The following is a 14,951-nucleotide window of genomic DNA, read 5'->3' on the forward strand; positions in this document are numbered from 1 at the left end:
GGCATGAGTCCTCCTCAGCTCCTCTTTCTTCCCATGGAGTCAGTCCCCTGTCTGGTCACATTCACTTCCCCAAGTGTCTGCCTTCCCCTGCCTCCCCAGACTCTGTCACCTGTCTCCGCGACACCTGGCTCCAGCCTCCTCTTGGGTCTCCTCTCCTCCAGTTGCACCCACACAGCTACCAGAGCACAAGTCTGACGAGGTCATTTTGCTGCTTCAAAGCCTTCAGTGGCCCCTTAGGACCTTTGACTCCTCAGCCTGGCACTCCGGGCCCTTTGTGAACTGTCCCCTGCTGACCTCATCGTTCCCTTCCAAGAACGCCATGACTTGGGCCTCCATTCCGTGTCCAGATCACACCACACGCTTGTGTACCTTTACTCATATAAAAACAATAATTGGCATTTATTGAGCCCTTACTGGGTGCCGGGCACTGTACTCACAGCTTTTCCTGTGTTATTTCATTTAATTCTTAAAAAAGCCTCATGTGATAATTACTGTAATCACCTCCATTTTACAGATGGGAAAGCAGGCTTACAGAAATTAAGTCCCTTGCCCAAGGTCAGGATTCGAACCCAGGCAGTCCAAGCCCAGACCCTGTGCTTGCCAAGCCTGTGTTCCCTCTGCCTGAAATGTCCTCCGGCTCCCCCTTTGTCTCCCTGATCAAATCTACTCACTCGCCAAGACCCCACCTAGGTGTCCTTCCTGCGTTTTCTTCCTGGGTTGCAGCCAGGTGCCTGGCTCTCCACTCATCACTCCCACAGTGCTCCGTGGGCTGATGTGATTGGTGTTTCCCTCTTGCTCTGTGCTGTGGCACAGAGCAGCTGCTCAGGGAACGTCTGTTCATTTCATGTTCCAGATCCTGGGGGCATAACTGCAGGCAGCACCGATGAACCCCCAATGCTGACCAAGGAGGAGCCTGTTCCAGAATTGCTGGAAGCTGAGGTGAGAGTGGCCAGGAGGCTGGACTCCCAGGTCTTGGAGGAAGTGGGGACTCTGGGGTAGCCAGAGGCTTGGGGGCTGCATTCTTGAGGTCCAAGTGGGAAATGTAGATCTTGGACACAGCTAAAGGCTATTAGGCTGGGTTCTTGGGACTGAAAAGAAAAGGGTCTTTTAGAAACAAAATCCTGCGGGCTGGATTGGGGCTGATTTGAGACCATTAAAAGCCTGAAAAGATCATGGTACACCTCCAAGAATCTCTTTTTTTTTTTTAATCCTAAGGATGTAATTAGCTTAAAAAAGTCCCCCACAAACTTCTGACTTTTCCCACAAGGACTACCTTGGTACTTTTCCAGAAATACCAAAAATCAACTTCTTTCCCCCAAATGGTGTTGTTGTTTATGGCGCCCTACTTAACCTGCGTCCTGGGGCCCAGCCCTGGGCTAGACTCCCGGGTGTCCGGGAGGGGAGTGGAGTGGAGGCTTTGGAGGAGGCAGAGGCTAGGAGGCTGCTCTCCTGGGTTTGGGTGGAGCTCACGCTTGTCCACCCTTCCTCTCCAGGCCCCGGAAGCCTACCCCGTCTTTGAGCCAGTGCCACCTGTCCCCGAGGCAGCCCAGGGTGATACAGAGGACTCGGAGGGCGCCCCCCCACTCAAGCGCAGCTGCCCAAATGCCCCTGACCCCTGAGAAGCCGGCCTGCCTGTCCTGTCGCCCCAGGGGTCCCTTTGGCTTTTTACAAATAAAGACCCTTTTGTAATTTTGTGTCATGTCATTTCCCCGTCAGGGCTGGGGAGGGTCTTTGGAGACAGTTTTGTCTCACGCTCCAGTTCTCAGATGGGGTCACGGAGGCTCTGAGAGGACCTACCTATAGTCACACCCTGAGTCAGACGTGGAAGGGGGGTTTGAGCCAGGACCCTGCCTTCCCAGCACTCCCTCCACCCTGTCCCGTCCCCCTTACCTTTGACCCTTCCTTCAGCCCTCCTGCTCTGGGAATCCCAGGACCCCTCTTCCTCCCGCTCAGCCCTCCCCTGGGCCCAGCAATTACCAAGGCTCTGGGCAGCTAGGCCCATGATTCCCATTCACACACAGCAACACAGAGGCCAAGAGGGACTTTGGGGCCTGGGATGTCCCAACCCATTTCCTGCCCTCAGGAAGCTACAGCCTCGTGCCTCCCTGCCTCTGCTTAGCCATTCCTCCACTGGAACCCCTGCCGGCACTTCTGGTTGAATCTTACTTGTCTTCAGCTCAATCACTACCTCCTCCAGGAAGCCTTCCCTGACCCCAGGCTCAGTGGGTTCCCCCCATTTGGGCTCCCACAACCCCATGTGCTTCTTTCCCTCTGTCTCAGCTTTTATCAGGGGATGTTTGGGGCTGGTTGGTTTGTGTGTCTGTCTCATCCACTAGGCTGTGGGGTCCTGAGAGCAGAACTTGGTCCCAGCCTTGCCTAGCAGCGCACTCAGCATAGAGCAGTCATAGCAACTGATTGGTGAATGAATGAATGAATGAATGGGCTGAGGCTCTCCAGGAAGGCTTCTCTGAGGAGGTGGCACGTGAGCTTGACTCTGAGACATGCACCTCAGTGTGGTAGATCTGAAGTCAGAAGTCCTGGTTCAAGTCCTGGCTCTGTTACTCATTAGCTGGTGGCTCTTTGCTGGCAGTTTCCCCTCTCTGAGCCTTAGTTTGTTCACCTGAGCAATGGGGACAATAACTTGGCCTCATCGGCTTCAGTGGTTTGTGGAAACCTTCAAATAATATCTAAGGTGCCTTCACTCTGTGCCTACAGGAGAGTCAGAGTCCGGTGTATTAGCCCTGTTTTTATTTTTAACAAAGGAAGAAACAGGTTCAGAGAAGAGCAAATTGAAACTTTAAAGAACTTTTTAAAAATTTCACAGTGTTTCCTGATAGCAGCTGCAGTAGTGGTATTTGTGCCAGGCTGGCTGGGGGAGCCAGGTGTGCAGTGACGTGGTGCATTCATTTCTTGTTGTCGCCTAACAGATTGCCACAATTTTAGTGTATTATTTTAGCATTCTGGAGGTAGAAGTCCAAAATTATTCTCAGTGGGTTAAAGTGTCAGCAGGGCTGGTTCCTTCCAGAGGCTGTAGGGGAGAATCTGTTTTCCTGCCTTCTCCAGTTTCTGCAGACCACTTGCATCCCTTGTGGCCCCTCCCTCCATCTTCAGATCCAGCAGCGTAGCATCGTCCAGACTCCCCTTCTCTCTCTGCTTCCATGTCACATCTGCTTCTCTGTCTCCTGCCTCCCTCTATTAAAGACTCTTGTGATTACATTGGACCCACCTGGATAATCTAGGATAATCTTCCCAGCTCAGGATTCTTAATTTAATCACACCGGCAGAGTCTTATTTGCCATGTAAAGTAACGTAGTCACAGGTTCTGGGGATAGGGTCTGGACATCTTTGGAGGGCCATGATTCAGCCTCAGCACATGTGGTAATAATTGCAGCCATTTCTGGGGTGTGTGGGTTATCTCATTATTCCCCCGAATCACCCCATGTGGTAACAAGAGTGCTCTGTAAAATGTAAAGTCCTCAGTATGTGTTAGCAGTACAGTGTTAAGGGCCAGAATTCAGGCTCTGGGTGGGAATCTCAGCATGTCCATTCATTCACCGTGTGACCCTGAGCAAGTGACTTAACCTCTCTGTGCCTCAGTTTTCTCATCTGTACAATGGAAATAATAGTAACATCAGCCTGGTGAGATTACTGTCAGGATTAAATGAGGCAATACATGGAGAGAGTGCTCAATAAATGGCAACTGTTTTTCCTTTTACCCCATTTTACAGATGAGGATATTAGCGGGTAGAGGGTAGAGGCCAGAGACTCACCTGCCTTTGAGACTAGGGAGGAAGAGTCATTTCTGAGTAGGCTTGAAAGGCTGAAGTTTGAGTCTCCCCCATTTCTAGTCCTCTCCTGGCCCAAGGCCCCAGTCCCCGGGCATCTGCCCCTTAGCCCAAGCCTGCCCTCACCCTTTCTGTAACCTGGTTTAAAAGCCATCTCTTCTATAGCCACATCTCTGACCATCACCTTGCCATGCCCTCCCTGCCCCCTCCCCACGTCCACACTCTCTTTTTGGAAATTCTTCACCCTTGGCTCTCAGGCCCTAGCCTCCAGTGCTCACTTCCCCTATGTCACTCTCTCCTTTCCTGATCCCTTAAATCTCTCTCAGTCTGGCCTGGCTCCTCTCTTCATGAACATTCTCCCTGCTAGGTCCCACCTACTCCTTGAATTAATGGTTCCCAAGTCTCTGTCTCCCAGTTCTGCCCCCTGCCTCCAGACTCAAAGAGCCAAATGCCATCTCCACCGGGATGTCCCCCAGATCCTCAGCCTAGCCCTCCTCCCAACCTGTTCCCAGCATCCCCTCTGGGATTCCCCAGAAATGGCCCACAATCCCAGGAGCTGGCTAAGATGGGAGCACCCAGAAATCAGAGTCAACATCCCGTGAGTCACCCTGTCCCATGAAGTCCCTGTCCTAAATAACCCTCCTATCTGCCCCTTTGTGTAGGGTCCCACTGTTTTGCTGGTGCCTCCTGGTGAGTTTCCCTGCTTCGCTCTGGCCTGTCACCAATCCATTGTCCACTCAGCAGCTGGGTGGTCTCAGAAACCTGAATCTGCCCATGATGCTGCCTGGGGTTAAAACCCTCCAGTTCCCTCATTACTTGCAGGATGGCCCCACACTCTACCTCTTCCTCCCACCCCTGCACAGCTACCCTTGGACCTGCCTATAATCACCCCCAGAAGCTTTGCTTTTCCTCACCTCTGCGGCTTTGCTCATGTGGTTTGCTCAGGCAGGAGTACCCTTCTCATCCCTCTTCGTCTGGGAGATGGCTTCTTGTTTTTCAAACCTCAGCTTTCTCATGCGGTCTTCTCTCCTCTCCTCGTGCCCCCTGTCCCTTCCTCTGCTGTTTCCCAGAGCATCAGGAATTGCCTGGTGATGGTTGGTGTTGGCTTCCATCTCCAGCACCAGACTGCAAGCTCCACGAAGGCAGGCGAATTCCTTTATTCATAGCAACATGTATTTATTGTGCACTTACTGTTTGCCGGGCACTATTCTAGGCCCTGGGGATACAGCATAGACAAAATGGAAAAATATCCTTGCCTTCACGGAATTTAGCTTCAGTAAATTAAATTCTATGTAGCAAGTTATAAGTACTCTGGAAAAAACAGAGTAAGGGAAGTGGGGAAAGAGCAGATTGCAATTTTAAATAGGGAGGTCAGGGGAGGCCTGACTGAGGAGACATTTGAGGAAAGGCTTGAAGGAAGTGAGGGAGAAAGCCTTGCACATATCTGGGGGAAAAGCATTTCAGGAAGAGGGAAGAGCCAGTGCAAAGGCCCTGAAGCGGCACATGCCTGGAAATGAGATCAGTGCCTCTGGAGCAGAGGGAGGGAGAGAGCAGTGGGAAGTGAGGTCAGGTCAGGAAGGGCCTCAGAGACAGGACAGGCACATAACCTGTCATTCAAACTTTGAGGATGAAAGAGGATGTATTGATAATTATGTCCAGATAATAGGTGAAACCTGGGATAACCAGGCTTTAAGGTTATCCTGCTTGGAGGCCATTGTCAGGACTTTGACTTTTATTCTGGGTGAGACAAAGAGCTATTGAAGGCATCTGAGCACAGGAGTAACATGATCAGACTTAAGAGGGTTTTTTCCCTTAATATTTTATTATAGAGTTTTAAAGTTTACAGCAAAATTGGAAGAATTGTACAGGTAACACTGAGAAACCTACCACCTAGACTCTATAACCTTTTACTGTGTTTGCTTTACCACATATCTGTATTTATCTATCTAACCATCTTTCTTATTTTCTTGATACATTTCAAAATAAGTTGCAGACAATGTGTAGTGATACTTCCCTCTCTACACTTCAGCATGCGCGTTATTAACTAGAGTCCAGCCAGTATTTACAGGTTTTTTGCCTTTGAGGCAAACTATTCATACAGCAACATCCACAGGTGTTAACTGTGATTCAGTGAGTTTCAACAAACATGTAATATGCATAATGCAAGCCCTTATCAACTATATCACTATCGCCCTTGGAAAGTTTCCTGTTTCCGCTTCCCTGTCCCCAACTCCCTAGAGGCAGCACTGTTCTGATTCAGGTTTTGATGAAGTTAACCTGTTTTTGAACTTCACATGTGTGGAATGGATGTACTCCTTTGCATCTGTTTTCTTTCACTCAGCATAATGTTTTTGAGAGTCATCCATACAGTTGCTTGGATCAATAGTTTGTTCCTTTCTATGGCTGGGTTATATGCCATTGACTTGGCTTTGACTAGGATCGCTCTGCCGGGCGGAGAGCAGATGGGTCCAAGTCCTCTCCCTGTTTCTATTTCCCTGCACAAGCCCGTCAAGCCTAGGGCTCAGAGCCCTGGATGAGTGCACCCAAGGGAGATGGATAGTCTTTTCTCAGGGATCTTTCTAGAATGTAGAGTCTATGGCATCAGTCCCCCAGAAATCTGGGGAGACAGAACGATATCAGAGGTAGGATCTAGAGTGACCAAGCATTCTGGTTTGCCCAGGACTTTCCTCGTGTTAGCCCTTCAAGTTCCATCCCCGGGAATGCCTCAGTTCTCGGCAAACTAGGATGGTTGGTCACCATAGCAAGATCTCACCACTGCCCCTGTGGCCCCAAGCCCTTTCTCATGCCAGACCACACTTCTTCCTTCTAAGAATTGATTTTGCTTAAACTCCAAACTGGTCTGCTGCTTCCCTTGCTCTCAAACATCCCCTGGCTCCCCATGGCTTTGCCTGGCAACCCAAAGGTTATGCTCAGCCTGTGGCAGTGGTTCTCAAACTCTGCTGCACTTTGGAACCACCTGGGACATTGTGATGTCTGGCTTCTACCCTCAGACATTTTCATTGGCACAGGATGCAACTTGGGCTTCGGCTCCACAGGTAATGCTCATATCCTGCAAAGTTGGGGACCCCCTGGCCTATGGATATGACCTGCTTGGCTTACATGTAGAGTTACTTAAAATTAAGTGACTTCACATAAAAATCTGGGCTCCCATCTACATTTGACAAAGCGGAAGTTCTGAGACATTGAGTCTGCTACCAAGCATGGTCATTACCCAGGGGTGCGGAGCACTGGCTGCCCTTGGACACAGAGCATGTGCTCTCCTGTCCTCACAGTCCCCACCGCCCCTCCGGTATCTTGCTCTTCTCGGTCATGTTCCTTTGCATGGCCTGCAGGCTAAAGTCTGAGCTCTTCAGCCTGGTCCCCGCTCACCTCCTGAGCCTCTTCACTTCTTATTCCAGGAGGCTCACCTCGCTTCCTGCCCTTCTGTCACATGGGCCTCATGGTGCCCTTTCCCACCTGCTTTTGCCCACGCAGTTCTCCCACCAAACTCCTTATCATGGCAGACCAGGCCCTGCTCAGTTTGGCCCCTGCCCACCTCTCTCCCCCCTCCTGCCCTGAGCTCTCTACCATCTGACCCACGGAACTTTGAACACACTGAAGCTGGCCAGGCTAGTTCTCATCTTAGCCCTTCCTGCTCCCTCTGTCTGGGAAACCCTCCTCTTCCTCCCCTCCTCTTTCTTCCTGGCCAATGCCTACTCATCTTTCAGGCCTTGGCTTAAATCTCACCTCCTTCAGGAAGGTTCCTTGATCCTCAAACTAGATCAGCTTCTGGATTAGTCACCATACTTCCTCTTTGACTTGACATCTCACTTCCCCTGCTAGAGTAAGGCCACGTTGTTCATTTCTGTTGCAGGTCCTCCTGTAGTGACTGGGACGTGGTAGTCATTTGTTAGTGATAAATGAATGAAAGACCATCTCCCTTTCTCCACTGGCAAATCCTACTCCTTTTCCTGTTACATGTCTAGTATAGCCTTCAACTCTCGGTTCTCCTGGAGACCCAAAACCTCACTGAGGTCAGGTGACCCACCGAGTTTTAGCTCAGGTCCTTCTCACAGTGGGCTCAGAGGGTCCCCAAACCCATACTGTTGTTGTTCGCCCAGTTTCAGAATATCTGGAATAGGCATACTCAGCAAGGGGCAGACTCCCCACATTGGTTGAAGGCAGGGCTGTGACTGGTTGGTGACCCCCAGGTCCCCACACAGGGCAAGTGAAAGAGAAGAGCACAATAACTTTCCATTCCCTTATATTTGTCTTTTGGCAATGGCTTCTCTGCCTGTCCCCTCCTTTGTTCCTCCAGTCCACTCTGGGAGGCAGCTGTGGTGTAGTGAAGGGTCAGGATGCAGAACAGGAACGGAGGTATTCCAGATTCAGTTGATTTGTACTAACTTTGTGATCTTGGGCAGGTCATTTCCCTGTCTAGACCTTAGTTGCCTCCTCTGAAACATGAAGCCAATATTATCTTTTCCGTATACAGTAAGTCCCCTACATATGAACTTTCAAGTTGTAAACTTTCAAAGATACTAACGTGCGTTCGCAAGTCCAATCACGTAAGTTAGTTCACGTGTCTGGCATACATTGTCATGTGCGTGCATCCTCTACAAGTGGTGCCTTTGTGTACTTTACAGTGCTGTATAGGGTACAGTAGCACAGTATCTTTATTTCAAGCCCAGGATGTCTGAAGCAAGTGTAAAAGCAGCAGTGATGTAGCCGGTGCTGCTAAGAAGTGCCAAGTGATAATGATGGAAGCAAAAGTGAAAATAATTGGGAGAGTGGAGCAAGGCGAAAAGGTGGTAGATGTTGCCCGCTCTTATAACATGGTTCAACCATCAGCACAATTCTAAAGAACAAGGACAAGATCATAGAACATGTGAAGTCTGCTGTGCCAATCATGTCAACAATAATATTGAAGAAGCGTGGAAAAGTGATGGAGGAGACGGAGAAACTTCTCAGAGTGTGGGTGCAGGATCAGCGTCAGTGCAGAGTCCCGCTCAGCTTAATGCTGATTCAAGAGAAAGCTAAAAGCCCTTATGAAGACTTGAAGAAGAAACACGGCGAAGAATCAGAGGGCAGATTTTTAATACCAGCTGTGGCTGGTTTCATTGGTTCAAGGCTAGAGCCAACCTTTAAAACGTGAAAGTGAGTGGTGAGGCAGTGAGTGCAGATATGGTAGCTGCCCAGGAATTTCTTGAAATGCTTCGAGAAATTATTGATGAAGGCATGTACGGTACTAATGAAGACCTGTTGGAATTTGAAGCCCAGGGAAAGGATGAAGAGAGACAAGAGGAAGAAGAAGTAACTGAAGAACCAAAGAGATTCATGATGCAGGAAATGGCAAGGGGATTTTCTTTATTTGAGGAGGCACTGTTAGTTTTTGAGGCACAGGACCTGAGCATAGAACGGTACACAAAGGTTGCAGCAGCAGTGCAGAATGCAGTCCAGTACTACCATGTCATCTGTGATGAGAAAAAAAGAGCTACTACCCAGACATCACTGGATTGTTTTTTCAGGAAGGTAGGTGGAGTTGAATCCAGGAACCAGAACCTGTGCCATCAACGTCAGGCATGAGTGAAATTGCAGCTTGCCCTTCGTCTCCTCTTGCTGACGATCCTTCAGCTCTACCACCTCCCACCTCCTCTCCCTCCTCCAGTCAGTAACTCTTCTTGCCTGTTCGCTTGATACCAGCCCCTGTATGCCAGCTGTTGTACTTTTCAAGGTACTGTGCTGTAGGATTAAAAATGTTTTATTTCTTGTGTTTGTTTTTTATGTGTTACTTGTGTGAAAAGTATTATAAGCCTATTACAGTACAGTGCTATATGGCCGATTGTGTTAGTTGGGTACCTAGGCTAACTTTGTCGGACGTGCGAACGAATTGGACTTACGAATGCACTCTTAGAATGGAACCGGTTCATATGCAGGGGACTTACTATACATATATATAGTTTTTGATCTTTTCCTCTGTCTTTGACCCATGTCAGGAGCAGAGTGAGCCAAGTGCAGATCAGATTTTTGTAAAGTGAATGATATTTCCAATCTTTAATTTTTAAAATCACCGGTAGGATTGCAGGCATCTGGGAAATTTAGGAAATGCAGTGGCAAAGAAAAAAAAGTAAAAGTCTGTTGTAATCGATTATAAGGCCAGTTGAGGTTTTACTGTATATATTTTAAGATACTGTGAGGGAGGCAGAGAGAGGCGGTTGGGATCAATGAAAACAGCCCTAAATGGGGCGCCAGGGGCTCTGATTCAGCTGCCATGTGACTTCAGTTGCCTTGTCTGTAGAATTGGATCCACAGGCCCTGCTCCCCTCACTGCCTTTGGTGAAGCTTCCTGGAAACAAAGAAGGGCAGCGCGCCTCGGAAAGGGCCGAGCGCGGGGAGAGCGCGCCGCGGCGTCTCAAGGGTTAAGGGCACCGAGCGGCGAGCCCGGCGTCCTAGAGAGGCCGCGGGCGGACTTCCTGTGCGGGAGCTCGGGGCATGGTTTCTCCCGGAGCTGTCGGGCGCCGGAGGAGGGCTGGACGGCACAGGTTCTGTCTGCGCTGCGGCAGCAGATCAGGGTCATCTAGGCCGGGCCCTGCGGAGTGTTCCCCTTCCGCCCGAGTTCCTGACAAGCATTTTTGACCGCGGGCAGCATCTGAGCCCCTCTGAGCCTTTGGTCATCCTGGCTGTAACTCCGGCGTGAGGATCCTGGGACTAGCCGATTACAGTCGGTTTCTTTTATTTATTTGCCCCCGGGAATCCACTGTATTCCTATTATACAGTCCAGGAAACCGAAGCCCAGCAAGAGCAGGTGACTCTGGAATGGCAAAGGCATGCTTTTCCATCAGAGGCACAGTTCGAAGCCACATCCTTGATTCCTAGCGCTGCTGCTCCAGGAGTTTGAGGACATTTGTGATGAGAGTCACTATTGAGAGCTTACTGTGTGTCAGGATATGTCCACATTTTACAAATAAGAAAAGTGAGGTTCAGGGCTATTTTCTCCATAATCATGATGCAGGACAGTGGGTGAGTATTGAAGGATATGCGAGGGTGAGTCAAAAATTATCTGCACTCTGGCTGTAGAATTTATAGAAGTTTTAATATAACTGGAGTGGGGATAATTTTTGACTCACCCTCGTGTTAACTAGGGTTGTGCAATTTGGCCGGCAGACCTGTTCGGGGAATATTAGCTAACATTGAGTGCTTATGACTGAATCCTTTCAAAAAGGGCAGAAGCTTACCACAGGGAGATGATGGGGGTGGTGGGGGTTGCTCACCGACCTGGCTAAGTTAAATAACATCTTTGCATATATTCAGGTATCTTTGCATCTTTTCGTTTACCTCAAGGAGAAAAAAATCAGAACAGCTATCTTTTTACTAACAACTTTTATTGAGAGATAATTTATATATCATAGAATTTACCCATTTAAAGTGTACAACTCAGTGGTTCTTCAACTATATTCATAGAGCTGTGCAACTATTAACCACAGTCAACTTTAGAACATTTTCTTCACTCAAACCATACCCATTAGCAGTCATCCCCATTCTCCTCCAGCCCTAGACTATCACTAGTCTACTTTCATATACAGCCGTATGTGGCCTTTCATGGCTGAGATAATCTCCCCTTTTAAACAAAGTCTGGGCCTTGAATGGAGCTTTGGCCTGTAACCATAACTATCGAGAACTGAATACCATCATTTTGATTTTGTTGTATTTATTTTTTACTCCAGGGTAAGTGATAGGTACTTCCTGTTTATGGTAGTGATATAAAGTTTCCTTCTTGAGTAAATGTGTTTCCCTTTTAAAAGTTGATATTTTAAATGACAAGATTAAGCAAATAGTAGAGATGGTGTGCAAACGTCCGAAGGTTGGGAAGATGAGACGTGAAGGAAGTTTAGAAAACACTAGGTTGTCTGATTTGAGGCTTTCCAGGACGTAGTTGGAAAATCACCCTATTATTCCATTTCACTCTCCTAACAATTTCTAAGAGGAAGTACATCATTTTACTGATGAAGAAACAGGTATAGAAAAGGTAACTATGGTAACTTCTGCAAGATCACTCAGCTAGAACCTAGACTTAACCTAAGCTCTGTTTAATTCCAAAGACCATCTATTAACCAAGTTTGAAAGTAAAACTGGAGGTGAGGAATGCACTAGGAGGCTTGAGAGAGGACTAGCAACTGGACCAAAACATGGGGACCAGTTTGGTTAAGTTGTTTTGGGTACCCCTTCAAACAAATAATCAAATTTTTTTTTGGAAAAAACAATGTAATTTGTGACTCGTAGCAGAAATTTCATCTCAGGCACTGTTGGGCCTTTCTTCCTCTCTCAAGGGCACACCAGAATCCAAGAGGTGTTGCCTGGATAACGGGGGGGGGGGGGGGGGGGGGGCGGGGGGCGGGGAGGGGTGTTGGTGCCAGGGAGAATCTATTCCCTAGTTCATCTTGGCTGGTGATAGCATCGCTGTCCAAGGGAGAGTGGTCCCTTAAAGCCCATGGCTTCTGCCCTATACCACAGGCGAGCCACCAGAATCTAGGGCTGCCTGAGACTCCTTGTGTGTAGGATCCCATGATTCCTGGAATATCAGGCAGCCATCTACTCCTAGGACTGGCTGGTTTCATGGAGCATGGCTTTGGGGCATGTGCCAGGACTCCCTCTCTCTGCTTCCAGGCCTGGGGACTTTTGCATCCCTTGTCATCACCTCCACCAAGACCCTCTGCCTCCCACCCTCCTACCCTTCTTGTTACACTTCATATTCTTTCACTGTAGGCTTTAATAGCACATTAAACTCACAGCCCATTTCCATTAAAACTAGTTTTCTTTTCCTCGAGGGCAGAGAGCTTAATTTTTAAACCTTAACTTTATTATTTTTTAAAATATTTATATTTTTGGCTGCATCAGGTCTTAGTTGCAGCATGCGGGATCTTTCATTGTGGCACTTGCGCTTCTATCTAGTTGTGGCACATGGGCTTCAGAGCACATGAGCTCTGTAGTTGTGGCACACAGGCTCTCTAGTTGTGGCTTGCATGCTCAGTAGTTACCCTGTGAGGGTTGAACCTGAGTCCCCTGCATTGGAAGTCAGACTCTTAACCACTGGACCACAAGGGAAGTCCTTAAACCTTAACTTTAAAAATGTAGCATAAATAAATAAATAAAAAATAAAAATGTAGCATAGAGAAGACAGACATACTTGGTCCTCCCTTTGCATAGCTGTGCAATTCAACTTGGACCCAAACTTGAAGTTAACCACACCTATCCTCCTTTCAAAGGCAATTAGGGTCCATTGTTATTCAACTTGAGTGAGAATCTCAACCCTAACTTCAAGCAATTTAGATCTAAGACTAATTTGGGGCCACAGAGGACAAAACAGCTAACACTGAGCCAGGTAATACCCTAAGAACTCTACATGCCTCATCTCACAAAAATCATTTCAACAACTCTGTGAGGTAAGTACTAGTATTATGTCCATCTCATAGATGGGGAAACTGAGGTGTGGAGAAGTTAAGTCGCTTGTCCAAGGTCCCACAGTTAGTAAATAGCAGAGGCACATTTGAGTCCACGTAGTCTGAATTGGGAGTATGTGATCTCAAATACAGAGCACACACTCGGAAGTCAGACTATTTCCTCCATCATTTACAGCAATAGTTTAGTGTTCCCTATTCTTCCCAACTTTCTAATGAAAGCAGGTTTGTTTTTTTTTTTTTTTTTTTTTTTTTTTCAAAATTAAACTCAAAGACCACTGTAAAGAGGTATTCACATGAAGAAAGGAGTCTCACAGTCTGCTCTAAGGAGACATTTTCTGCCAGGGCTTTCAGAGCAGCAAGTGGGCAGAGGGGCTTGGAGTTTGGGGGAAAGGATCTTGGAGTTTGGGGGATCCTTGAATCTTGCGGGGAGCAAGGACATGATGGTAACAATAGTCGCATTGACTGGGTCCTAATGTGCCAGGTGCTAGGCCAAGTGCTAGATAGATGGGTACGTGTAATGTGTATGTTTACACATGAGACACACGCTGGAGGTCAAGTGTTTATCCTCTGCCCTACTCTACACTTCTAGATTTTTTTTATTTTAATTTTTTTGTATTTTTTAAGAACTTTTATTGGGATTTACTTGTAGATTTTTAGAAGGGAGTTTTCTTAGAGATCACCTCATCATACCTCCTAATTTATAGGTGAGGAGTCATTTCTGTTCATTCCTCAACAGTCATGGAAGTTCTGTTCTATGCTGAGCTCTTAGAAAATATAGAAAAGACTAATTCAAGGTGTTAGCAATAGGAATCTCCAGGTGGTAGGAATATAGTGTTACTCTTGTTTTTGCTTATCCATGTTTCTTTACTTTCTTCTTTATGGTAAAATAGAAATCAATTCCCTCCCCTCAATCTTGTTTTTTTTGTTTGCATTTGCCTGAAAACTTTTTGTCCGTTTATCTGAAACATTTTGTCACTTTATGTATTTCCTATGAATTGCTTATAGCTAGATTTAAAAGTCATTTAGTCTGATAGGTCCTGTCTTATAATAGGTTAATCAGCCTGTTCATATTTATTGTAATTACCCATATATTTTATTCTTTCTACTTTATTTTACATTTACTATTTATTTTTCATTAATGATTTCCTGTTTGCCTTTTTCTTTTTTAACTTTGACTTGGTCAGGTTTCTATTTATTGCCATCCACCCTCCCCCTTCATTAAGCTTTTTCTTTCCTAGCAATCACAATTATTCTGAAATTTTTGTATCAGTACATGGTGATAATCCTACTCCTTCACTGAAATGTTTTACTCCCACACAGTCTCCTAAAAGATGATCCCTTTAGAATCCTTTTAACTTCCCTACTCTCCCCACTCTTGGAGTTTTACTAAAATAGTTTACAATTTTTTTTGCTGTTGTTCTAGTTTATTATAAGGTTTTCTGTTAAAGTTCATCACTTCTGCGAAAGAATCCTTACTTAACACTTAAAGTGCGAATTCCAGTTCCCAGTCTATCTCCTACCATGTGAACCAAACTGTATATATTGCAAGATTCATTGCTTACCCCTGCTACCTCTTCCCTTCATCTTTCATTAGCATGAGCTCTCAATCACTATTGAGAGAATTTCTTGAGCATGTCCCTCCGATAGGGCATGCGCAGGCTGCATCCACTGCCTCTTGTATGCCAGCAGGTGTCTTGTTTGGCCCTGG

At 47.0% G+C, this 14,951-nt stretch overlaps 1 protein-coding gene across 4 annotated transcripts in view; it reads left to right on the forward strand.

Annotated features, from left to right (window-relative positions):
* BCL7C (BAF chromatin remodeling complex subunit BCL7C) overlaps positions 1 to 14,951 on the forward strand; it is a 42,727-nt gene that overhangs the window by 2,310 nt on the left and 25,466 nt on the right. For 3 of the 4 annotated variants that reach the window (XM_057748062.1, XM_057748058.1, XM_057748059.1), the window contains one exon: positions 854 to 939. In XM_057748062.1, coding sequence (XP_057604045.1) covers positions 854 to 939 — 86 coding nt within the window. Of the gene's footprint in view, positions 1 to 853; positions 940 to 1,493; positions 1,690 to 14,951 lie in introns of those variants that run through there. The other variant, XM_057748060.1, reaches the window with a different exon arrangement.

Source organism: Hippopotamus amphibius, chromosome 9 (assembly GCF_030028045.1).
Source record: "Hippopotamus amphibius kiboko isolate mHipAmp2 chromosome 9, mHipAmp2.hap2, whole genome shotgun sequence".
Classification (NCBI taxonomy): Eukaryota; Metazoa; Chordata; class Mammalia; order Artiodactyla; family Hippopotamidae; genus Hippopotamus; species Hippopotamus amphibius.